Here is a 25,171-nt window from a genome sequence, read left to right as displayed (position 1 = left end):
AAAACGACCCTCAAGGATCGTCATTGTTTCAATGACGAGTCTAAACAGTCGTTAAGGGTCGTTATCTTCTCCGAAGAGTCATTAATGGCGGAAAAATACATCAAAGGGTCGTCATGGTCTTGTTCAATACTATTACGACCCTTTAATGTATTTCCACCATTAATAACTCTCCGAAGATAATAACGACCCTTTTATATGCCATAACGACTGTTTAGAGTCGTCATTGAAACAATGACGACTCTTGAGAGTCGTTTTTCAATCATTAACGACTCTTCAGGGTCGTCAATGAAACAATGACGACTCTAAAGGGTCGTTTTGGAAATAATAACGACTCTTGAGGGTTGTCAATGAAACACTTCACCTTCATGACGATTTTTCATACAAATTTCGGCAAAAAAAAAGAAATTGCAAAAAGTAAAGGTTAAAATCAAATTAAGTAAGATTAACAACTAATCGACTCAAATTAACAACTAATCGAATTAACAACTAATCGACTCAGTTAATACTAATGATTTGGAACAGTTTAGCTATTTTTAAAAAATAGGATAAGGGATAACCCCGATTACTATTTCATGACCTTTTTAATCCTGTAGCTAGGGGCCCTAATTATTTCCCGAGGCCCCAATTCAATTTAGCGGTGCTAACTCGGTGTCACAAAAAGAAAACAATGGAATACCCTCAAATACAACAATCTCCGGAACAAATTCACATAAAAGACGTGTCAGATATTGATGATGTGCAGTGGCAATTATGATGTGTGCTTCTCAGATAAAAGACATGGCAAAGACAAATACAATATTCTAAGATCCGTGTGCAAGTCAGCAACAAAAAAATGTGTCTGATTCACTATCCAGCCTCATGGAAACTAAACCCATTTGGAAACCCTTTTGATGCCAATGGTTTATCAAACTTCCACTTGCAGGTGCAAGTCATGTACATAGTAAAAAAATAAATCGAATGTACATAGTAAAAATGTGACACACTTTCCAACTAATGGAAAAACGGACGAGACATTGAATCAATATTCACTGATGAAGCTTGTTTACTAACGAATCCTGAAATGATGAAACACCAATACGAATAGTTCCTATTAGGAATACACATATCCCTTCAGTTAGGAGCATCAATTCCGTGACGGAAATGCAGATGGAGAGGCTTGAAAAAGAGAACCTTAAAATATGAATAAGACAAATGAACCCCAGAGCACAATTTTTCCATGAGAAATGACCAACCGAGCATCGCCAAATTTCAGAGTGACAGTACGGAACCACCAGAAACAAGGTTCTACTCGTTTGCTTAGTTTTAAAATGGATTCTTTATTAACACTGTCCCTGGGGGAAACTTTTGATGTTACTGATGACGCTTGTTCAACTCCAGATATGGTATCTTGGCCAGAATCAGTGTGTGTCTCGTACATGGGTGTTTCCACATCTTGGGATGACTTGGTAGCTTTTAGAGAATATAAAGAACATAATCTCCTCAGAAGATCCTACATCATTCAGAAATCCAAGCTAATGAGTGTATATTTTCCATTCCATTAACAGAACTCTAATATTATACCGCGACTGTGATAAGGTTTAATGAATTTATACTATACGTTGGTTATATATTGGATTTGTATCGAGGCAAGTATGTGAAATTCGTCTTGGGTTATGACTACTACTATACAGCATGATCCATGAACCAAATCATCCTTCAACCCTGGACACAGGTCCAAGTCAGGGTGGGTTAGGTATCAGTCAGATATCAGGTCAAAATTAAACAAACTACGCCATGTACAATGTCTGTCGTGGATAAATTGAACAAAACAATACTTCCATCTGGAATCTAATCTAGGCAAATCTGTTGTTAAAGATGTACACCATATCTATAACAATAAAAATCCAAAAGGAAATGCGATATGTGATAATCTTACTTGACGATTTCCTGCGGGCAAGTCGGCTTGCTCCACCCAAGCAATTGCATGATCAGTATCATTTAAAACCTTCCCAACAAGTGTTACAGAGATCTCCGCAACCTCCAAGTACTTTGCACTCTCCAGGACACAACGGCCATCAAATCCTTTTAAATAAGCCCCATTTGAGTTTTCCGCATTAGCAAGAACATACTGCTGACCCTCATCATCCATCAACCTCCACTTTCCAAGAAAGTCTTTGAGCAATTCAGGAAGGTCAGAAATTGATTCATCTGATATCAGAAAGCATGACCTGCCCAAAAACAATAAATGCATGCCCTGAAACAATTTCAGATCAACCAACTACCTATATGGGCAGATAATAATAATAACAAGGCAGAAGATAGCAAATATACAGATGCCAAAATTAGTTGCATCCAGAAGGAAGAGACCGATACCCGGTAAGAAGAACTTGAACCGGTATAGATGTTACTGAACCAAACAGAGCGTTCAGCTCATTCAAAATTTCCGATGTTCGGCAGAAATCAAAGGAAAAAAAAACGTGAAACTAATATCATTTCATAACTACTACTACATATCTGTGTGCATACGGGGTATGCCAATACCAGCAACAAAAAATTTAATAGCATTATGGTCTTGCTACTTATTTATAAATGTTCCTAAATTGCTATAGAATGAATAACCAAGATACATACCTTCCCAACTCTTTAAGAGATTGAACATATACCGGCCCAGCTGATTCCAACATGTCCACCAACTCAGTATCTTGTATTGTCTAGGAGTAATCAGCTTTGCATAGTCGTTGAACAACAGAAGAAGACAAAGTGATTTCCTCCTCAAACATACAACAAACAAGATAACTGCATAACAGCAAGTCAATTTAATTCAATCTCTATAAAGTGAACAAATCAAAAAAAAGAAAGAAAAGCAAGAGCAATTCCACAAACAATACTATGTTTTCAAACATGACACAGGTTTGTTCTCTGTCACCTTGGCTACATACATTTGTTTCTTGTAAGTTTAAACTGGTAGCTTAGACTTAGCTGTTTAGGCATTTCCCAAGGGACGATTACAGAAAATTGTCTTCAAATGGTGGATTCACTTAATCTACCGAAAGTGTACATATTAGTAGTAGTACATCTGTTGACTAGAACTAACACTGCCACACTGAGCAACACTTAAGGCCGGGGATCGCCTAAACCCCAAATTGCCCAGAACAAATTAAAACACCAAAAAAAAAATATGATCAAAATTGTTACCCCAAAAACTATCATACAAATTCTTTGAAAACAATCAATACACCGACGATTTTGACGGGTGAAACTGTTAAAAATAATATGATTAAGAACAAAGGGTTTCTCCAGTTACCTCTCCGATTTCTCGATTTCATCCCAAATTGCAGAATTTGTGAGCGACGCCATCATTCTCCTCCTCCTCTTCTTCTTTCTTCGCTGGACTTCCTTTTTCGCAGAATGGGGCGTTTTCCTAGGTTTGCGCGAGTTTTTAAGATTTTTGGACAAGAGCTCTCGAGTTCAATCCTCGTACTGCGCCTATTATTTATTCTTTTTTCTTTTTGCCTAGAGGGTGTCAACCACACCGGAAACCAGCAAACAAGCATCGAAGGCCAACATGCTGGCATTGCCATTTAAGAGAATGCCTCAAAACTATACTTCTGAAATTTCAGGTTGGGACAACAGTTCTTAACGATCGCGCGAATGGTAGATTAATGGTAAAAGAAATGGAACAAACAGATAGACAGGCAAATTCAATGTAATAAACATGAGAAATCTGTAACTACATACCAGACTCACCATTTTATTTAACTAAGAATATTACTCTTTTTTAAATTTTCCTTGTGTTGCCATTTATAGTCTTTTTTCAAATGATTGAAACAATGACGACTCTTGAGAGTCGTTTTCAATCATTAACGACTCTTCAGGGTCGTCAATGAAACACTGACGATTCTAAAGGATCGTTTTGGAAATAATAACGACTCTTTAGGGTTGTCAATGAAACACTTCACCTTCATGACGATTTTTCATACAAATTTCGGCAAAAAAAAAAAGAAATTGCAAAAGAAAAAAGTTAAAATCAAATTAAGTAAGATTAACAACTAATCGACTCAGTTAACACTAATGATTTGGAATAATTCAGCTATTTTTAAAAAATGGGATAAGGGATAACCTCGATTACTATTTCATGACCTTTTTAATCCTGTAGCTAGGGGCGCTAATTATTTTCCGAGGACCCCAATTCAATTCAGCGGTGCTAACTCGGTGTCATAAAAAGAAAACAATGGAAACCCTCAAATACAACAATCTCCGGAACAAATTCACATAAAAGACGTGTCAGATACTGATGATGTGCAGTGGCAATTATGATGTGTGCTTCTCAGATAAAAGACATGACAAAGACAAATACAATATTCTAAGATCCGTGTGCAAGTCGGCAACAAAAAAATGTGTCTGATTCACTATCCAGCCTCATGGAAACTAAACCCATTTGGAAATCCTTTTGATGCCAATGGTTTATCAAACTTCCACTTGCAGGTGCAAGTCATGTACATAGTAAAAAAATAAATCGAATGTACATAGTAAAAATGTGACACACTTTCCAACTAATGGAAAAACGGACGAGACATTGAATCAATATTCACTGATGAAGCTTGTTTACTAACGAATCCTGAAATGATGAAAGACCAATACGAATAGTTCCTATTAGGAATACACATATCCCTTCAGTTAGGAGCATCAATTCCGTGACGGAAATGCAGATGGAGTGGCTTGAAAAAGAGAACCTTACCCTTTTAAAGTAGCTTGTTTCTTCCGAAGAACATAAAATATGAATAAGACAAATGAACCCCAGAGCACAATTTTTCCATGAGAAATGACCAACCGAGCATCGCCAAATTTCAGAGTGACAGTACGGAACCACCAGAAACAAGGTTCTACTCGTTTGCTTAGTTTTAAAATGGATTCTTTATTAACACTGTCCCTGCCATTAAGTGAGGGGGAAACTTTTGATGTTACTGATGACGCTTGTTCAACTCCAGATATGGTATCTTGGCCAGAATCAGTGTGTGTCTCGTACATGGGTGTTTCCACATCTTGGGATGACTTGGTAGCTTTTAGAGAATATAAAGAACATAATCTCCTCAGAAGATCCTACATCATTCAGAAATCCAAGCTAATGAGTGTATATTTTCCATTCCATTAACAGAACTCTAATATTATACCGCGACTGTGATAAGGTTTAATGAATTTATACTATACGTTGGTTATATATTGGATTTGTATCGAGGCAAGTATGTGAAATTCGTCTTGGGTTATGACTACTATACAGCATGATCCATGAACCAAATCATCCTTCAACCCTGGACACAGGTCCAAGTCAGGGTGGGTTAGGTATCAGTCAGATATCAGGTCAAAATTAAACAAACTACGCCATGTACAATGTCTGTCGTGGATAAATTGAACATAAACAATACTTCCATCTGGAATCTAATCTAGGCAAATCTGTTGTTAAAGATGTACACCATATCTATAACAATAAAAATCCAAAAGGAAATGCGATATGTGATAATCTTACTTGACGATTTCCTGCGGGCAAGTCGGCTTGCTCCACCCAAGCAATTGCATGATCAGTATCATTTAAAACCTTCCCAACAAGTGTTACAGAGATCTCCGCAACCTCCAAGTACTTTGCACTCTCCAGGACACAACGGCCATCAAATCCTTTTAAATAAGCCCCATTTGAGTTTTCCGCATTAGCAAGAACATACTGCTGACCCTCATCATCCATCAACCTCCACTTTCCAAGAAAGTCTTTGAGCAATTCAGGAAGGTCAGAAATTGATTCATCTGATATCAGAAAGCATGACCTGCCCAAAAACAATAAATGCATGCCCTGAAACAATTTCAGATCAACCAACTACCTATATGGGCAGATAATAATAATAACAAGGCAGAAGATAGCAAATATACAGATGCCAAAATTAGTTGCATCCAGAAGGAAGAGACCGATACCCGGTAAGAAGAACTTGAACCGGTATAGATGTTACTGAACCAAACAGAGCGTTCAGCTCATTCAAAATTTCCGATGTTCGGCAGAAATCAAAGGAAAAAAAAACGTGAAACTAATATCATTTCATAACTACTACTACATATCTGTGTGCATACGGGGTATGCCAATACCAGCAACAAAAAATTTAATAGCATTATGGTCTTGCTACTTATTTATAAATGTTCCTAAATTGCTATAGAATGAATAACCAAGATACATACCTTCCCAACTCTTTAAGAGATTGAACATATACCGGCCCAGCTGATTCCAACATGTCCACCAACTCAGTATCTTGTATTGTCTAGGAGTAATCAGCTTTGCATAGTCGTTGAACAACAGAAGAAGACAAAGTGATTTCCTCCTCAAACATACAACAAACAAGATAACTGCATAACAGCAAGTCAATTTAATTCAATCTCTATAAAGTGAACAAATCAAAAAAAAGAAAGAAAAGCAAGAGCAATTCCACAAACAATACTATGTTTTCAAACATGACACAGGTTTGTTCTCTGTCACCTTGGCTACATACATTTGTTTCTTGTAAGTTTAAACTGGTAGCTTAGACTTAGCTGTTTAGGCATTTCCCAAGGGACGATTACAGAAAATTGTCTTCAAATGGTGGATTCACTTAATCTACCGAAAGTGTACATATTAGTAGTAGTACATCTGTTGACTAGAACTAACACTGCCACACTGAGCAACACTTAAGGCCGGGGATCGCCTAAACCCCAAATTGCCCAGAACAAATTAAAACACCAAAAAAAAAATATGATCAAAATTGTTACCCCAAAAACTATCATACAAATTCTTTGAAAACAATCAATACACCGACGATTTTGACGGGTGAAACTGTTAAAAATAATATGATTAAGAACAAAGGGTTTCTCCAGTTACCTCTCCGATTTCTCGATTTCATCCCAAATTGCAGAATTTGTGAGCGACGCCATCATTCTCCTCCTCCTCTTCTTCTTTCTTCGCTGGACTTCCTTTTTCGCAGAATGGGGCGTTTTCCTAGGTTTGCGCGAGTTTTTAAGATTTTTGGACAAGAGCTCTCGAGTTCAATCCTCGTACTGCGCCTATTATTTATTCTTTTTCTTTTTGCCTAGAGGGTGTCAACCACACCGGAAACCAGCAAACAAGCATCGAAGGCCAACATGCTGGCATTGCCATTTAAGAGAATGCCTCAAAACTATACTTCTGAAATTTCAGGTTGGGACAACAGTTCTTAACGATCGCGCGAATGGTAGATTAATGGTAAAAGAAATGGAACAAACAGATAGACAGGCAAATTCAATGTAATAAACATGAGAAATCTGTAACTACATACCAGACTCACCATTTTATTTAACTAAGAATATTACTCTTTTTAAATTTTCCTTGTGTTGCCATTTATAGTCTTTTTTCAAATGATTGAAACAATGACGACTCTTGAGAGTCGTTTTTCAATCATTAACGACTCTTCAGGGTCGTCAATGAAACACTGACGATTCTAAAGGATCGTTTTGGAAATAATAACGACTCTTTAGGGTTGTCAATGAAACACTTCACCTTCATGACGATTTTTCATACAAATTTCGGAAAAAAAAAAAGAAATTGCAAAAGAAAAAAGTTAAAATCAAATTAAGTAAGATTAACAACTAATCGACTCAGTTAACACTAATGATTTGGAATAATTCAGCTATTTTTAAAAAATGGGATAAGGGATAACCTCGATTACTATTTCATGACCTTTTTAATCCTGTAGCTAGGGGCGCTAATTATTTTCCGAGGACCCCAATTCAATTCAGCGGTGCTAACTCGGTGTCATAAAAAGAAAACAATGGAAACCCTCAAATACAACAATCTCCGGAACAAATTCACATAAAAGACGTGTCAGATACTGATGATGTGCAGTGGCAATTATGATGTGTGCTTCTCAGATAAAAGACATGACAAAGACAAATACAATATTCTAAGATCCGTGTGCAAGTCGGCAACAAAAAAATGTGTCTGATTCACTATCCAGCCTCATGGAAACTAAACCCATTTGGAAATCCTTTTGATGCCAATGGTTTATCAAACTTCCACTTGCAGGTGCAAGTCATGTACATAGTAAAAAAATAAATCGAATGTACATAGTAAAAATGTGACACACTTTCCAACTAATGGAAAAACGGACGAGACATTGAATCAATATTCACTGATGAAGCTTGTTTACTAACGAATCCTGAAATGATGAAAGACCAATACGAATAGTTCCTATTAGGAATACACATATCCCTTCAGTTAGGAGCATCAATTCCGTGACGGAAATGCAGATGGAGTGGCTTGAAAAAGAGAACCTTACCCTTTTAAAGTAGCTTGTTTCTTCCGAAGAACATAAAATATGAATAAGACAAATGAACCCCAGAGCACAATTTTTCCATGAGAAATGACCAACCGAGCATCGCCAAATTTCAGAGTGACAGTACGGAACCACCAGAAACAAGGTTCTACTCGTTTGCTTAGTTTTAAAATGGATTCTTTATTAACACTGTCCCTGCCATTAAGTGAGGGGGAAACTTTTGATGTTACTGATGACGCTTGTTCAACTCCAGATATGGTATCTTGGCCAGAATCAGTGTGTGTCTCGTACATGGGTGTTTCCACATCTTGGGATGACTTGGTAGCTTTTAGAGAATATAAAGAACATAATCTCCTCAGAAGATCCTACATCATTCAGAAATCCAAGCTAATGAGTGTATATTTTCCATTCCATTAACAGAACTCTAATATTATACCGCGACTGTGATAAGGTTTAATGAATTTATACTATACGTTGGTTATATATTGGATTTGTATCGAGGCAAGTATGTGAAATTCGTCTTGGGTTATGACTACTACTATACAGCATGATCCATGAACCAAATCATCCTTCAACCCTGGACACAGGTCCAAGTCAGGGTGGGTTAGGTATCAGTCAGATATCAGGTCAAAATTAAACAAACTACGCCATGTACAATGTCTGTCGTGGATAAATTGAACATAAACAATACTTCCATCTGGAATCTAATCTAGGCAAATCTGTTGTTAAAGATGTACACCATATCTATAACAATAAAAATCCAAAAGGAAATGCGATATGTGATAATCTTACTTGACGATTTCCTGCGGGCAAGTCGGCTTGCTCCACCCAAGCAATTGCATGATCAGTATCATTTAAAACCTTCCCAACAAGTGTTACAGAGATCTCCGCAACCTCCAAGTACTTTGCACTCTCCAGGACACAACGGCCATCAAATCCTTTTAAATAAGCCCCATTTGAGTTTTCCGCATTAGCAAGAACATACTGCTGACCCTCATCATCCATCAACCTCCACTTTCCAAGAAAGTCTTTGAGCAATTCAGGAAGGTCAGAAATTGATTCATCTGATATCAGAAAGCATGACCTGCCCAAAACAATAAATGCATGCCCTGAAACAATTTCAGATCAACCAACTACCTATATGGCAGCAGATAATAATAATAACAAGGCAGAAGATAGCAAATATACAGATGCCAAAATTAGTTGCATCCAGAAGGAAGAGACCGATACCCGGTAAGAAGAACTTGAACCGGTATAGATGTTACTGAACCAAACAGAGCGTTCAGCTCATTCAAAATTTCCGATGTTCGGCAGAAATCAAAGGAAAAAAAAACGTGAAACTAATATCATTTCATAACTACTACTACATATCTGTGTGCATACGGGGTATGCCAATACCAGCAACAAAAAATTTAATAGCATTATGGTCTTGCTACTTATTTATAAATGTTCCTAAATTGCTATAGAATGAATAACCAAGATACATACCTTCCCAACTCTTTAAGAGATTGAACATATACCGGCCCAGCTGATTCCAACATGTCCACCAACTCAGTATCTTGTATTGTCTAGGAGTAATCAGCTTTGCATAGTCGTTGAACAACAGAAGAAGACAAAGTGATTTCCTCCTCAAACATACAACAAACAAGATAACTGCATAACAGCAAGTCAATTTAATTCAATCTCTATAAAGTGAACAAATCAAAAAAAAGAAAGAAAAGCAAGAGCAATTCCACAAACAATACTATGTTTTCAAACATGACACAGGTTTGTTCTCTGTCACCTTGGCTACATACATTTTTTCTTGTAAGTTTAAACTGGTAGCTTAGACTTAGCTGTTTAGGCATTTCCCAAGGGACGATTACAGAAAATTGTCTTCAAATGGTGGATTCACTTAATCTACCGAAAGTGTACATATAGTAGTAGTACATCTGTTGACTAGAACTAACACTGCCACACTGAGCAACACTTAAGGCCGGGGATCGCCTAAACCCCAAATTGCCCAGAACAAATTAAAACACCAAAAAAAAAATATGATCAAAATTGTTACCCCAAAAACTATCATACAAATTCTTTGAAAACAATCAATACACCGACGATTTTGACGGGTGAAACTGTTAAAAATAATATGATTAAGAACAAAGGGTTTCTCCAGTTACCTCTCCGATTTCTCGATTTCATCCCAAATTGCAGAATTTGTGAGCGACGCCATCATTCTCCTCCTCCTCTTCTTTCTTCGCTGGACTTCCTTTTTCGCAGAATGGGGCGTTTTCCTAGGTTTGCGCGAGTTTTTAAGATTTTTGGACAAGAGCTCTCGAGTTCAATCCTCGTACTGCGCCTATTATTTATTCTTTTTTCTTTTTGCCTAGAGGGTGTCAACCACACCGGAAACCAGCAAACAAGCATCGAAGGCCAACATGCTGGCATTGCCATTTAAGAGAATGCCTCAAAACTATACTTCTGAAATTTCAGGTTGGGACAACAGTTCTTAACGATCGCGCGAATGGTAGATTAATGGTAAAAGAAATGGAACAAACAGATAGACAGGCAAATTCAATGTAATAAACATGAGAAATCTGTAACTACATACCAGACTCACCATTTTATTTAACTAAGAATATTACTCTTTTTTAAATTTTCCTTGTGTTGCCATTTATAGTCTTTTTTCAAATGATTGAAACAATGACGACTCTTGAGAGTCGTTTTTCAATCATTAACGACTCTTCAGGGTCGTCAATGAAACACTGACGATTCTAAAGGATCGTTTTGGAAATAATAACGACTCTTTAGGGTTGTCAATGAAACACTTCACCTTCATGACGATTTTTCATACAAATTTCGGAAAAAAAAAAAGAAATTGCAAAAGAAAAAAGTTAAAATCAAATTAAGTAAGATTAACAACTAATCGACTCAGTTAACACTAATGATTTGGAATAATTCAGCTATTTTTAAAAAATGGGATAAGGGATAACCTCGATTACTATTTCATGACCTTTTTAATCCTGTAGCTAGGGGCGCTAATTATTTTCCGAGGACCCCAATTCAATTCAGCGGTGCTAACTCGGTGTCATAAAAAGAAAACAATGGAAACCCTCAAATACAACAATCTCCGGAACAAATTCACATAAAAGACGTGTCAGATACTGATGATGTGCAGTGGCAATTATGATGTGTGCTTCTCAGATAAAAGACATGACAAAGACAAATACAATATTCTAAGATCCGTGTGCAAGTCGGCAACAAAAAATGTGTCTGATTCACTATCCAGCCTCATGGAAACTAAACCCATTTGGAAATCCTTTTGATGCCAATGGTTTATCAAACTTCCACTTGCAGGTGCAAGTCATGTACATAGTAAAAAAATAAATCGAATGTACATAGTAAAAATGTGACACACTTTCCAACTAATGGAAAAACGGACGAGACATTGAATCAATATTCACTGATGAAGCTTGTTTACTAACGAATCCTGAAATGATGAAAGACCAATACGAATAGTTCCTATTAGGAATACACATATCCCTTCAGTTAGGAGCATCAATTCCGTGACGGAAATGCAGATGGAGTGGCTTGAAAAAGAGAACCTTACCCTTTTAAAGTAGCTTGTTTCTTCCGAAGAACATAAAATATGAATAAGACAAATGAACCCCAGAGCACAATTTTTCCATGAGAAATGACCAACCGAGCATCGCCAAATTTCAGAGTGACAGTACGGAACCACCAGAAACAAGGTTCTACTCGTTTGCTTAGTTTTAAAATGGATTCTTTATTAACACTGTCCCTGCCATTAAGTGAGGGGAAACTTTTGATGTTACTGATGACGCTTGTTCAACTCCAGATATGGTATCTTGGCCAGAATCAGTGTGTGTCTCGTACATGGGTGTTTCCACATCTTGGGATGACTTGGTAGCTTTTAGAGAATATAAAGAACATAATCTCCTCAGAAGATCCTACATCATTCAGAAATCCAAGCTAATGAGTGTATATTTTCCATTCCATTAACAGAACTCTAATATTATACCGCGACTGTGATAAGGTTTAATGAATTTATACTATACGTTGGTTATATATTGGATTTGTATCGAGGCAAGTATGTGAAATTCGTCTTGGGTTATGACTACTACTATACAGCATGATCCATGAACCAAATCATCCTTCAACCCTGGACACAGGTCCAAGTCAGGGTGGGTTAGGTATCAGTCAGATATCAGGTCAAAATTAAACAAACTACGCCATGTACAATGTCTGTCGTGGATAAATTGAACATAAACAATACTTCCATCTGGAATCTAATCTAGGCAAATCTGTTGTTAAAGATGTACACCATATCTATAACAATAAAAATCCAAAAGGAAATGCGATATGTGATAATCTTACTTGACGATTTCCTGCGGGCAAGTCGGCTTGCTCCACCCAAGCAATTGCATGATCAGTATCATTTAAAACCTTCCCAACAAGTGTTACAGAGATCTCCGCAACCTCCAAGTACTTTGCACTCTCCAGGACACAACGGCCATCAAATCCTTTTAAATAAGCCCCATTTGAGTTTTCCGCATTAGCAAGAACATACTGCTGACCCTCATCATCCATCAACCTCCACTTTCCAAGAAAGTCTTTGAGCAATTCAGGAAGGTCAGAAATTGATTCATCTGATATCAGAAAGCATGACCTGCCCAAAAACAATAAATGCATGCCCTGAAACAATTTCAGATCAACCAACTACCTATATGGGCAGATAATAATAATAACAAGGCAGAAGATAGCAAATATACAGATGCCAAAATTAGTTGCATCCAGAAGGAAGAGACCGATACCCGGTAAGAAGAACTTGAACCGGTATAGATGTTACTGAACCAAACAGAGCGTTCAGCTCATTCAAAATTTCCGATGTTCGGCAGAAATCAAAGGAAAAAAAAACGTGAAACTAATATCATTTCATAACTACTACTACATATCTGTGTGCATACGGGGTATGCCAATACCAGCAACAAAAAATTTAATAGCATTATGGTCTTGCTACTTATTTATAAATGTTCCTAAATTGCTATAGAATGAATAACCAAGATACATACCTTCCCAACTCTTTAAGAGATTGAACATATACCGGCCCAGCTGATTCCAACATGTCCACCAACTCAGTATCTTGTATTGTCTAGGAGTAATCAGCTTTGCATAGTCGTTGAACAACAGAAGAAGACAAAGTGATTTCCTCCTCAAACATACAACAAACAAGATAACTGCATAACAGCAAGTCAATTTAATTCAATCTCTATAAAGTGAACAAATCAAAAAAAAGAAAGAAAAGCAAGAGCAATTCCACAAACAATACTATGTTTTCAAACATGACACAGGTTTGTTCTCTGTCACCTTGGCTACATACATTTGTTTCTTGTAAGTTTAAACTGGTAGCTTAGACTTAGCTGTTTAGGCATTTCCCAAGGGACGATTACAGAAAATTGTCTTCAAATGGTGGATTCACTTAATCTACCGAAAGTGTACATATTAGTAGTAGTACATCTGTTGACTAGAACTAACACTGCCACACTGAGCAACACTTAAGGCCGGGGATCGCCTAAACCCCAAATTGCCCAGAACAAATTAAAACACCAAAAAAAAAATATGATCAAAATTGTTACCCCAAAAACTATCATACAAATTCTTTGAAAACAATCAATACACCGACGATTTTGACGGGTGAAACTGTTAAAAATAATATGATTAAGAACAAAGGGTTTCTCCAGTTACCTCTCCGATTTCTCGATTTCATCCCAAATTGCAGAATTTGTGAGCGACGATCATTCTCCTCCTCCTCTTCTTCTTTCTTCGCTGGACTTCCTTTTTCGCAGAATGGGGCGTTTTCCTAGGTTTGCGCGAGTTTTTAAGATTTTTGGACAAGAGCTCTCGAGTTCAATCCTCGTACTGCGCCTATTATTTATTCTTTTTTCTTTTTGCCTAGAGGGTGTCAACCACACCGGAAACCAGCAAACAAGCATCGAAGGCCAACATGCTGGCATTGCCATTTAAGAGAATGCCTCAAAACTATACTTCTGAAATTTCAGGTTGGGACAACAGTTCTTAACGATCGCGCGAATGGTAGATTAATGGTAAAAGAAATGGAACAAACAGATAGACAGGCAAATTCAATGTAATAAACATGAGAAATCTGTAACTACATACCAGACTCACCATTTTATTTAACTAAGAATATTACTCTTTTTTAAATTTTCCTTGTGTTGCCATTTATAGTCTTTTTTCAAATGATTGAAACAATGACGACTCTTGAGAGTCGTTTTTCAATCATTAACGACTCTTCAGGGTCGTCAATGAAACACTGACGATTCTAAAGGATCGTTTTGGAAATAATAACGACTCTTTAGGGTTGTCAATGAAACACTTCACCTTCATGACGATTTTTCATACAAATTTCGGCAAAAAAAAAAAGAAATTGCAAAAGAAAAAAGTTAAAATCAAATTAAGTAAGATTAACAACTAATCGACTCAGTTAACACTAATGATTTGGAATAATTCAGCTATTTTTAAAAAATGGGATAAGGGATAACCTCGATTACTATTTCATGACCTTTTTAATCCTGTAGCTAGGGGCGCTAATTATTTTCCGAGGACCCCAATTCAATTCAGCGGTGCTAACTCGGTGTCATAAAAAGAAAACAATGGAAACCCTCAAATACAACAATCTCCGGAACAAATTCACATAAAAGACGTGTCAGATACTGATGATGTGCAGTGGCAATTATGATGTGTGCTTCTCAGATAAAAGACATGACAAAGACAAATACAATATTCTAAGATCCGTGTGCAAGTCGGCAACAAAAAAATGTGTCTGATTCACTATCCAGCCTCATGGAAACTAAACCCATTTGGAAATCCTTTTGATGCCAATGGTTTATCAAACTTCCACTTGCAGGTGCAAGTCATGTACATAGTAAAAAAATAAATCGAATGTACATAGTAAAAATGTGACACACTTTCCAACTAATGGAAAAACGGACGAGACATTGAATCAATATTCACTGATGAAGCTTGTTTACTAACGAATCCTGAAATGATGAAAGACCAATACGAATAGTTCCTATTAGGAATACACATATCCCTTCAGTTAGGAGCATCAATTCCGTGACGGAAATGCAGATGGAGTGGCTTGAAAAAGAGAACCTTACCCTTTTAAAGTAGCTTGTTTCTTCCGAAGAACATAAAATATGAATAAGACAAATGAACCCCAGAGCACAATTTTTCCATGAGAAATGACCAACCGAGCATCGCCAAATTTCAGAGTGACAGTACGGAACCACCAGAAACAAGGTTCTACTCGTTTGCTTAGTTTTAAAATGGATTCTTTATTAACACTGTCCCTGCCATTAAGTGAGGGGGAAACTTTTGATGTTACTGATGACGCTTGTTCAACTCCAGATATGGTATCTTGGCCAGAATCAGTGTGTGTCTCGTACATGGGTGTTTCCACATCTTGGGATGACTTGGTAGCTTTTAGAGAATATAAAGAACATAATCTCCTCAGAAGATCCTACATCATTCAGAAATCCAAGCTAATGAGTGTATATTTTCCATTCCATTAACAGAACTCTAATATTATACCGCGACTGTGATAAGGTTTAATGAATTTATACTATACGTTGGTTATATATTGGATTTGTATCGAGGCAAGTATGTGAAATTCGTCTTGGGTTATGACTACTACTATACAGCATGATCCATGAACCAAATCATCCTTCAACCCTGGACACAGGTCCAAGTCAGGGTGGGTTAGGTATCAGTCAGATATCAGGTCAAAATTAAACAAACTACGCCATGTACAATGTCTGTCGTGGATAAATTGAACATAAACAATACTTCCATCTGGAATCTAATCTAGGCAAATCTGTTGTTAAAGATGTACACCATATCTATAACAATAAAAATCCAAAAGGAAATGCGATATGTGATAATCTTACTTGACGATTTCCTGCGGGCAAGTCGGCTTGCTCCACCCAAGCAATTGCATGATCAGTATCATTTAAAACCTTCCCAACAAGTGTTACAGAGATCTCCGCAACCTCCAAGTACTTTGCACTCTCCAGGACACAACGGCCATCAAATCCTTTTAAATAAGCCCCATTTGAGTTTTCCGCATTAGCAAGAACATACTGCTGACCCTCATCATCCATCAACCTCCACTTTCCAAGAAAGTCTTTGAGCAATTCAGGAAGGTCAGAAATTGATTCATCTGATATCAGAAAGCATGACCTGCCCAAAAACAATAAATGCATGCCCTGAAACAATTTCAGATCAACCAACTACCTATATGGGCAGATAATAATAATAACAAGGCAGAAGATAGCAAATATACAGATGCCAAAATTAGTTGCATCCAGAAGGAAGAGACCGATACCCGGTAAGAAGAACTTGAACCGGTATAGATGTTACTGAACCAAACAGAGCGTTCAGCTCATTCAAAATTTCCGATGTTCGGCAGAAATCAAAGGAAAAAAAAACGTGAAACTAATATCATTTCATAACTACTACTACATATCTGTGTGCATACGGGGTATGCCAATACCAGCAACAAAAAATTTAATAGCATTATGGTCTTGCTACTTATTTATAAATGTTCCTAAATTGCTATAGAATGAATAACCAAGATACATACCTTCCCAACTCTTTAAGAGATTGAACATATACCGGCCCAGCTGATTCCAACATGTCCACCAACTCAGTATCTTGTATTGTCTAGGAGTAATCAGCTTTGCATAGTCGTTGAACAACAGAAGAAGACAAAGTGATTTCCTCCTCAAACATACAACAAACAAGATAACTGCATAACAGCAAGTCAATTTAATTCAATCTCTATAAAGTGAACAAATCAAAAAAAAGAAAGAAAAGCAAGAGCAATTCCACAAACAATACTATGTTTTCAAACATGACACAGGTTTGTTCTCTGTCACCTTGGCTACATACATTTGTTTCTTGTAAGTTTAAACTGGTAGCTTAGACTTAGCTGTTTAGGCATTTCCCAAGGGACGATTACAGAAAATTGTCTTCAAATGGTGGATTCACTTAATCTACCGAAAGTGTACATATTAGTAGTAGTACATCTGTTGACTAGAACTAACACTGCCACACTGAGCAACACTTAAGGCCGGGGATCGCCTAAACCCCAAATTGCCCAGAACAAATTAAAACACCAAAAAAAAAATATGATCAAAATTGTTACCCCAAAAACTATCATACAAATTCTTTGAAAACAATCAATACACCGACGATTTTGACGGGTGAAACTGTTAAAAATAATATGATTAAGAACAAAGGGTTTCTCCAGTTACCTCTCCGATTTCTCGATTTCATCCCAAATTGCAGAATTTGTGAGCGACGCCATCATTCTCCTCCTCCTCTTCTTCTTTCTTCGCTGGACTTCCTTTTTCGCAGAATGGGGCGTTTTCCTAGGTTTGCGCGAGTTTTTAAGATTTTTGGACAAGAGCTCTCGAGTTCAATCCTCGTACTGCGCCTATTATTTATTCTTTTTTCTTTTTGCCTAGAGGGTGTCAACCACACCGGAAACCAGCAAACAAGCATCGAAGGCCAACATGCTGGCATTGCCATTTAAGAGAATGCCTCAAAACTATACTTCTGAAATTTCAGGTTGGGACAACAGTTCTTAACGATCGCGCGAATGGTAGATTAATGGTAAAAGAAATGGAACAAACAGATAGACAGGCAAATTCAATGTAATAAACATGAGAAATCTGTAACTACATACCAGACTCACCATTTTATTTTAACTAAGAATATTACTCTTTTTTAAATTTTCCTTGTGTTGCCATTTATAGTCTTTTTTCAAATGATTGAAACAATGACGACTCTTGAGAGTCGTTTTTCAATCATTAACGACTCTTCAGGGTCGTCAATGAAACACTGACGATTCTAAAGGATCGTTTTGGAAATAATAACGACTCTTTAGGGTTGTCAATGAAACACTTCACCTTCATGACGATTTTTCATACAAATTTCGGCAAAAAAAAAAAGAAATTGCAAAAGAAAAAAGTTAAAATCAAATTAAGTAAGATTAACAACTAATCGACTCAGTTAACACTAATGATTTGGAATAATTCAGCTATTTTTAAAAAATGGGATAAGGGATAACCTCGATTACTATTTCATGACCTTTTTAATCCTGTAGCTAGGGGCGCTAATTATTTTCCGAGGACCCCAATTCAATTCAGCGGTGCTAACTCGGTGTCATAAAAAGAAAACAATGGAAACCCTCAAATACAACAATCTCCGGAACAAATTCACATAAAAGACGTGTCAGATACTGATGATGTGCAGTGGCAATTATGATGTGTGCTTCTCAGATAAAAGACATGACAAAGACAAATACAATATTCTAAGATCCGTGTGCAAGTCGGCAACAAAAAAATGTGTCTGATTCACTATCCAGCCTCATGGAAACTAAACCCATTTGGAAATCCTTTTGATGCCAATGGTTTATCAAACTTCCACTTGCAGGTGCAAGTCATGTACATAGTAAAAAAATAAATCGAATGTACATAGTAAAAATGTGACACACTTTCCAACTAATGGAAAAACGGACGAGACATTGAATCAATATTCACTGATGAAGCTTGTTTACTAACGAATCCTGAAATGATGAAAGACCAATACGAATAGTTCCTATTAGGAATACACATATCCCTTCAGTTAGGAGCATCAATTCCGTGACGGAAATGCAGATGGAGTGGCTTGAAAAAGAGAACCTTACCCTTTTAAAGTAGCTTGTTTCTTCCGAAGAACATAAAATATGAATAAGACAAATGAACCCCAGAGCACAATTTTTCCATGAGAAATGACCAACCGAGCATCGCCAAATTTCAGAGTGACAGTACGGAACCACCAGAAACAAGGTTCTACTCGTTTGCTTAGTTTTAAAATGGATTCTTTATTAACACTGTCCCTGCCATTAAGTGAGGGGGAAACTTTTGATGTTACTGATGACGCTTGTTCAACTCCAGATATGGTATCTTGGCCAGAATCAGTGTGTGTCTCGTACATGGGTGTTTCCACATCTTGGGATGACTTGGTAGCTTTTAGAGAATATAAAGAACATAATCTCCTCAGAAGATCCTACATCATTCAGAAATCCAAGCTAATGAGTGTATATTTTCCATTCCATTAACAGAACTCTAATATTATACCGCGACTGTGATAAGGTTTAATGAATTTATACTATACGTTGGTTATATATTGGATTTGTATCGAGGCAAGTATGTGAAATTCGTCTTGGGTTATGACTACTACTATACAGCATGATCCATGAACCAAATCATCCTTCAACCCTGGACACAGGTCCAAGTCAGGGTGGGTTAGGTATCAGTCAGATATCAGGTCAAAATTAAACAAACTACGCCATGTACAATGTCTGTCGTGGATAAATTGAACATAAACAATACTTCCATCTGGAATCTAATCTAGGCAAATCTGTTGTTAAAGATGTACACCATATCTATAACAATAAAAATCCAAAAGGAAATGCGATATGTGATAATCTTACTTGACGATTTCCTGCGGGCAAGTCGGCTTGCTCCACCCAAGCAATTGCATGATCAGTATCATTTAAAACCTTCCCAACAAGTGTTACAGAGATCTCCGCAACCTCCAAGTACTTTGCACTCTCCAGGACACAACGGCCATCAAATCCTTTTAAATAAGCCCCATTTGAGTTTTCCGCATTAGCAAGAACATACTGCTGACCCTCATCATCCATCAACCTCCACTTTCCAAGAAAGTCTTTGAGCAATTCAGGAAGGTCAGAAATTGATTCATCTGATATCAGAAAGCATGACCTGCCCAAAAACAATAAATGCATGCCCTGAAACAATTTCAGATCAACCAACTACCTATATGGGCAGATAATAATAATAACAAGGCAGAAGATAGCAAATATACAGATGCCAAAATTAGTTGCATCCAGAAGGAAGAGACCGATACCCGGTAAGAAGAACTTGAACCGGTATAGATGTTACTGAACCAAACAGAGCGTTCAGCTCATTCAAAATTTCCGATGTTCGGCAGAAATCAAAGGAAAAAAAAACGTGAAACTAATATCATTTCATAACTACTACTACATATCTGTGTGCATACGGGGTATGCCAATACCAGCAACAAAAAATTTAATAGCATTATGGTCTTGCTACTTATTTATAAATGTTCCTAAATTGCTATAGAATGAATAACCAAGATACATACCTTCCCAACTCTTTAAGAGATTGAACATATACCGGCCCAGCTGATTCCAACATGTCCACCAACTCAGTATCTTGTATTGTCTAGGAGTAATCAGCTTTGCATAGTCGTTGAACAACAGAAGAAGACAAAGTGATTTCCTCCTCAAACATACAACAAACAAGATAACTGCATAACAGCAAGTCAATTTAATTCAATCTCTATAAAGTGAACAAATCAAAAAAAAGAAAGAAAAGCAAGAGCAATTCCACAAACAATACTATGTTTTCAAACATGACACAGGTTTGTTCTCTGTCACCTTGGCTACATACATTTGTTTCTTGTAAGTTTAAACTGGTAGCTTAGACTTAGCTGTTTAGGCATTTCCCAAGGGACGATTACAGAAAATTGTCTTCAAATGGTGGATTCACTTAATCTACCGAAAGTGTACATATTAGTAGTAGTACATCTGTTGACTAGAACTAACACTGCCACACTGAGCAACACTTAAGGCCGGGGATCGCCTAAACCCCAAATTGCCCAGAACAAATTAAAACACCAAAAAAAAAATATGATCAAAATTGTTACCCCAAAAACTATCATACAAATTCTTTGAAAACAATCAATACACCGACGATTTTGACGGGTGAAACTGTTAAAAATAATATGATTAAGAACAAAGGGTTTCTCCAGTTACCTCTCCGATTTCTCGATTTCATCCCAAATTGCAGAATTTGTGAGCGACGCCATCATTCTCCTCCTCCTCTTCTTCTTTCTTCGCTGGACTTCCTTTTTCGCAGAATGGGGCGTTTTCCTAGGTTTGCGCGAGTTTTTAAGATTTTTGGACAAGAGCTCTCGAGTTCAATCCTCGTACTGCGCCTATTATTTATTCTTTTTTCTTTTTGCCTAGAGGGTGTCAACCACACCGGAAACCAGCAAACAAGCATCGAAGGCCAACATGCTGGCATTGCCATTTAAGAGAATGCCTCAAAACTATACTTCTGAAATTTCAGGTTGGGACAACAGTTCTTAACGATCGCGCGAATGGTAGATTAATGGTAAAAGAAATGGAACAAACAGATAGACAGGCAAATTCAATGTAATAAACATGAGAAATCTGTAACTACATACCAGACTCACCATTTTATTTTAACTAAGAATATTACTCTTTTTTAAATTTTCCTTGTGTTGCCATTTATAGTCTTTTTTCAAATGATTGAAACAATGACGACTCTTGAGAGTCGTTTTTCAATCATTAACGACTCTTCAGGGTCGTCAATGAAACACTGACGATTCTAAAGGATCGTTTTGGAAATAATAACGACTCTTTAGGGTTGTCAATGAAACACTTCACCTTCATGACGATTTTTCATACAAATTTCGGCAAAAAAAAAAAGAAATTGCAAAAGAAAAAAGTTAAAATCAAATTAAGTAAGATTAACAACTAATCGACTCAGTTAACACTAATGATTTGGAATAATTCAGCTATTTTTAAAAAATGGGATAAGGGATAACCTCGATTACTATTTCATGACCTTTTTAATCCTGTAGCTAGGGGCGCTAATTATTTTCCGAGGACCCCAATTCAATTCAGCGGTGCTAACTCGGTGTCATAAAAAGAAAACAATGGAAACCCTCAAATACAACAATCTCCGGAACAAATTCACATAAAAGACGTGTCAGATACTGATGATGTGCAGTGGCAATTATGATGTGTGCTTCTCAGATAAAAGACATGACAAAGACAAATACAATATTCTAAGATCCGTGTGCAAGTCGGCAACAAAAAAATGTGTCTGATTCACTATCCAGCCTCATGGAAACTAAACCCATTTGGAAATCCTTTTGATGCCAATGGTTTATCAAACTTCCACTTGCAGGTGCAAGTCATGTACATAGTAAAAAAATAAATCGAATGTACATAGTAAAAATGTGACACACTTTCCAACTAATGGAAAAACGGACGAGACATTGAATCAATATTCACTGATGAAGCTTGTTTACTAACGAATCCTGAAATGATGAAAGACCAATACGAATAGTTCCTATTAGGAATACACATATCCCTTCAGTTAGGAGCATCAATTCCGTGACGGAAATGCAGATGGAGTGGCTTGAAAAAGAGAACCTTACCCTTTTAAAGTAGCTTGTTTCTTCCGAAGAACATAAAATATGAATAAGACAAATGAACCCCAGAGCACAATTTTTCCATGAGAAATGACCAACCGAGCATCGCCAAATTTCAGAGTGACAGTACGGAACCACCAGAAACAAGGTTCTACTCGTTTGCTTAGTTTTAAAATGGATTCTTTATTAACACTGTCCCTGCCATTAAGTGAGGGGGAAACTTTTGATGTTACTGATGACGCTTGTTCAACTCCAGATATGGTATCTTGGCCAGAATCAGTGTGTGTCTCGTACATGGGTGTTTCCACATCTTGGGATGACTTGGTAGCTTTTAGAGAATATAAAGAACATAATCTCCTCAGAAGATCCTACATCATTCAGAAATCCAAGCTAATGAGTGTATATTTTCCATTCCATTAACAGAACTCTAATATTATACCGCGACTGTGATAAGGTTTAATGAATTTATACTATACGTTGGTTATATATTGGATTTGTATCGAGGCAAGTATGTGAAATTCGTCTTGGGTTATGACTACTACTATACAGCATGATCCATGAACCAAATCATCCTTCAACCCTGGACACAGGTCCAAGTCAGGGTGGGTTAGGTATCAGTCAGATATCAGGTCAAAATTAAACAAACTACGCCATGTACAATGTCTGTCGTGGATAAATTGAACATAAACAATACTTCCATCTGGAATCTAATCTAGGCAAATCTGTTGTTAAAGATGTACACCATATCTATAACAATAAAAATCCAAAAGGAAATGCGATATGTGATAATCTTACTTGACGATTTCCTGCGGGCAAGTCGGCTTGCTCCACCCAAGCAATTGCATGATCAGTATCATTTAAAACCTTCCCAACAAGTGTTACAGAGATCTCCGCAACCTCCAAGTACTTTGCACTCTCCAGGACACAACGGCCATCAAATCCTTTTAAATAAGCCCCATTTGAGTTTTCCGCATTAGCAAAGAACATACTGCTGACCCTCATCATCCATCAACCTCCACTTTCCAAGAAAGTCTTTGAGCAATTCAGGAAGGTCAGAAATTGATTCATCTGATATCAGAAAGCATGACCTGCCCAAAACAATAAATGCATGCCCTGAAACAATTTCAGATCAACCAACTACCTATATGGGCAGATAATAATAATAACAAGGCAGAAGATAGCAAATATACAGATGCCAAAATTAGTTGCTCCAGAAGGAAGAGACCGATACCCGGTAAGAAGAACTTGAAACCGGTATAGATGTTACTGAACCAAACAGAGCGTTCAGCTCATTCAAAATTTCCGATGTTCGGCAGAAATCAAAGGAAAAAAAAACGTGAAACTAATCATTTCATAACTACTACTACATATCTGTGTGCATACGGGGTATGCCAATACCAGCAACAAAAATTTAATAGCATTATGGTCTTGCTACTTATTTATAAATGTTCCTAAATTGCTATAGAATGAATAACCAAGATACATACCTTCCCAACTCTTTAAGAGATTGAACATATACCGGCCCAGCTGATTCCAACATGTCCACCAACTCAGTATCTTGTATTGTCTAGGAGTAATCAGCTTTGCATAGTCGTTGAACAACAGAAGAAGACAAAGTGATTTCCTCCTCAAACATACAACAAACAAGATAACTGCATAACAGCAAGTCAATTTAATTCAATCTCTATAAAGTGAACAAATCAAAAAAAGAAAGAAAAGCAAGAGCAATTCCACAAACAATACTGTTTTCAAACATGACACAGGTTTGTTCTCTGTCACCTTGGCTACATACATTTGTTTCTTGTAAGTTTAAACTGGTAGCTTAGACTTAGCTGTTAGGCATTTCCCAAGGGACGATTACAGAAAATTGTCTTCAAATGGTGGATTCACTTAATCTACCGAAAGTGTACATATTAGTAGTAGTACATCTGTTGACTAGAACTAACACTGCCACACTGAGCAACACTTAAGGCCGGGGATCGCCTAAACCCCAAATTGCCCAGAACAAATTAAAACACCAAAAAAAAAATATGATCAAAATTGTTACCCCCCAAAAACTATCATACAAATTCTTTGAAAACAATCAATACACCGACGATTTTGACGGGTGAAACTGTTAAAAATAATATGATTAAGAACAAAGGGTTTCTCCAGTTACCTCTCCGATTTCTCGATTTCATCCCAAATTGCAGAATTTGTGAGCGACGCCATCATTCTCCTCCTCCTCTTCTTCTTTCTTCGCTGGACTTCCTTTTTCGCAGAATGGGGCGTTTTCCTAGGTTTGCGCGAGTTTTTAAGATTTTTGGACAAGAGCTCTCGAGTTCAATCCTCGTACTGCGCCTATTATTTATTCTTTTTTCTTTTTGCCTAGAGGGTGTCAACCACACCGGAAACCAGCAAACAAGCATCGAAGGCCAACATGCTGGCATTGCCATTTAAGAGAATGCCTCAAAACTATACTTCTGAAATTTCAGGTTGGGACAACAGTTCTTAACGATCGCGCGAATGGTAGA

At 37.1% G+C, this 25,171-nt stretch overlaps 4 protein-coding genes and 1 long non-coding RNA gene across 15 annotated transcripts; all 5 read right to left on the bottom strand.

Annotated features, from left to right (window-relative positions):
• Window positions 1–856: 856 nt before the first annotated feature.
• Window positions 857–21,367, bottom strand: LOC113358768. 6 transcript variants are annotated; one of them, XM_026602436.1, is made up of 5 exons: window positions 21,229–21,367; window positions 20,556–20,720; window positions 19,861–20,152; window positions 19,204–19,433; window positions 858–1,271 (listed from the first exon to the last, which is right to left on the bottom strand). In XM_026602436.1, the coding sequence occupies exons 2-5, from the start codon at window positions 20,606–20,608 to the stop codon at window positions 1,172–1,174; spliced, it is 675 nt and encodes a 224-aa protein (XP_026458221.1). In that variant the 5' UTR covers window positions 20,609–20,720; window positions 21,229–21,367; the 3' UTR covers window positions 858–1,171. The 6 variants fall into 6 exon arrangements, with proteins under 6 accessions (XP_026458223.1, XP_026458221.1, XP_026458222.1 ...); XM_026602438.1 differs by lacking the exons at window positions 19,204–19,433; window positions 19,861–20,152; window positions 20,556–20,720; window positions 21,229–21,367 and adding exons at window positions 1,916–2,233; window positions 2,611–2,775; window positions 3,284–3,422 and having other exon boundaries at window positions 857–1,489; XM_026602437.1 differs by lacking the exons at window positions 19,204–19,433; window positions 19,861–20,152; window positions 20,556–20,720; window positions 21,229–21,367 and adding exons at window positions 1,916–2,207; window positions 2,611–2,775; window positions 3,284–3,422 and having other exon boundaries at window positions 858–1,489.
• On the bottom strand, window positions 4,402–7,009 carry LOC113358771. Of its 3 annotated transcripts, none has more exons than XM_026602444.1 (4): window positions 6,872–7,009; window positions 6,199–6,363; window positions 5,504–5,821; window positions 4,402–5,079 (listed from the first exon to the last, which is right to left on the bottom strand). In XM_026602444.1, exons 3-4 carry the CDS (start codon window positions 5,816–5,818, stop codon window positions 4,714–4,716), a joined length of 681 nt encoding a protein of 226 aa, XP_026458229.1. In that variant the 5' UTR covers window positions 5,819–5,821; window positions 6,199–6,363; window positions 6,872–7,009; the 3' UTR covers window positions 4,402–4,713. The 3 variants fall into 3 exon arrangements, with proteins under 3 accessions (XP_026458229.1, XP_026458228.1, XP_026458230.1); XM_026602443.1 differs by having other exon boundaries at window positions 5,504–5,795; XM_026602445.1 differs by lacking the exons at window positions 6,199–6,363; window positions 6,872–7,009 and adding an exon at window positions 5,941–6,188 and having other exon boundaries at window positions 5,504–5,795.
• LOC113358772 lies at window positions 7,988–10,533 on the bottom strand. Of its 2 annotated transcripts, XM_026602446.1 has the most exons (4): window positions 10,460–10,533; window positions 9,789–9,953; window positions 9,093–9,384; window positions 7,988–8,665 (listed from the first exon to the last, which is right to left on the bottom strand). In XM_026602446.1, exons 2-4 carry the CDS (start codon window positions 9,839–9,841, stop codon window positions 8,300–8,302), a joined length of 711 nt encoding a protein of 236 aa, XP_026458231.1. In that variant the 5' UTR covers window positions 9,842–9,953; window positions 10,460–10,533; the 3' UTR covers window positions 7,988–8,299. The 2 variants fall into 2 exon arrangements, with proteins under 2 accessions (XP_026458231.1, XP_026458233.1); XM_026602448.1 differs by lacking the exons at window positions 9,789–9,953; window positions 10,460–10,533 and adding an exon at window positions 9,531–9,778.
• On the bottom strand, window positions 15,163–17,774 carry LOC113358769. 3 transcript variants are annotated; one of them, XM_026602441.1, is made up of 4 exons: window positions 17,636–17,774; window positions 16,963–17,127; window positions 16,268–16,585; window positions 15,163–15,840 (listed from the first exon to the last, which is right to left on the bottom strand). In XM_026602441.1, the coding sequence occupies exons 3-4, from the start codon at window positions 16,580–16,582 to the stop codon at window positions 15,475–15,477; spliced, it is 681 nt and encodes a 226-aa protein (XP_026458226.1). In that variant the 5' UTR covers window positions 16,583–16,585; window positions 16,963–17,127; window positions 17,636–17,774; the 3' UTR covers window positions 15,163–15,474. The 3 variants fall into 3 exon arrangements, with proteins under 3 accessions (XP_026458226.1, XP_026458225.1, XP_026458227.1); XM_026602440.1 differs by having other exon boundaries at window positions 16,268–16,559; XM_026602442.1 differs by lacking the exons at window positions 16,963–17,127; window positions 17,636–17,774 and adding an exon at window positions 16,705–16,952 and having other exon boundaries at window positions 16,268–16,559.
• A 2,271-nt stretch (window positions 21,368–23,638) lies between the features above and the next one.
• LOC113358764 lies at window positions 23,639–24,955 on the bottom strand. Its single transcript, XR_003364724.1, has 3 exons — window positions 24,817–24,955; window positions 24,146–24,310; window positions 23,639–23,746 (listed from the first exon to the last, which is right to left on the bottom strand). It is a non-coding gene; the product is annotated as an uncharacterized LOC113358764 (long non-coding RNA).
• Between the last annotated feature and the right edge of the window lie 216 nt (window positions 24,956–25,171).

Source organism: Papaver somniferum, chromosome 3 (assembly GCF_003573695.1).
Source record: "Papaver somniferum cultivar HN1 chromosome 3, ASM357369v1, whole genome shotgun sequence".
NCBI lineage: Eukaryota > Viridiplantae > Streptophyta > Magnoliopsida > Ranunculales > Papaveraceae > Papaver > Papaver somniferum.
Note: the sequence above shows the minus strand (reverse complement) of the source record. Positions and strands in the feature narration are given on the sequence as shown.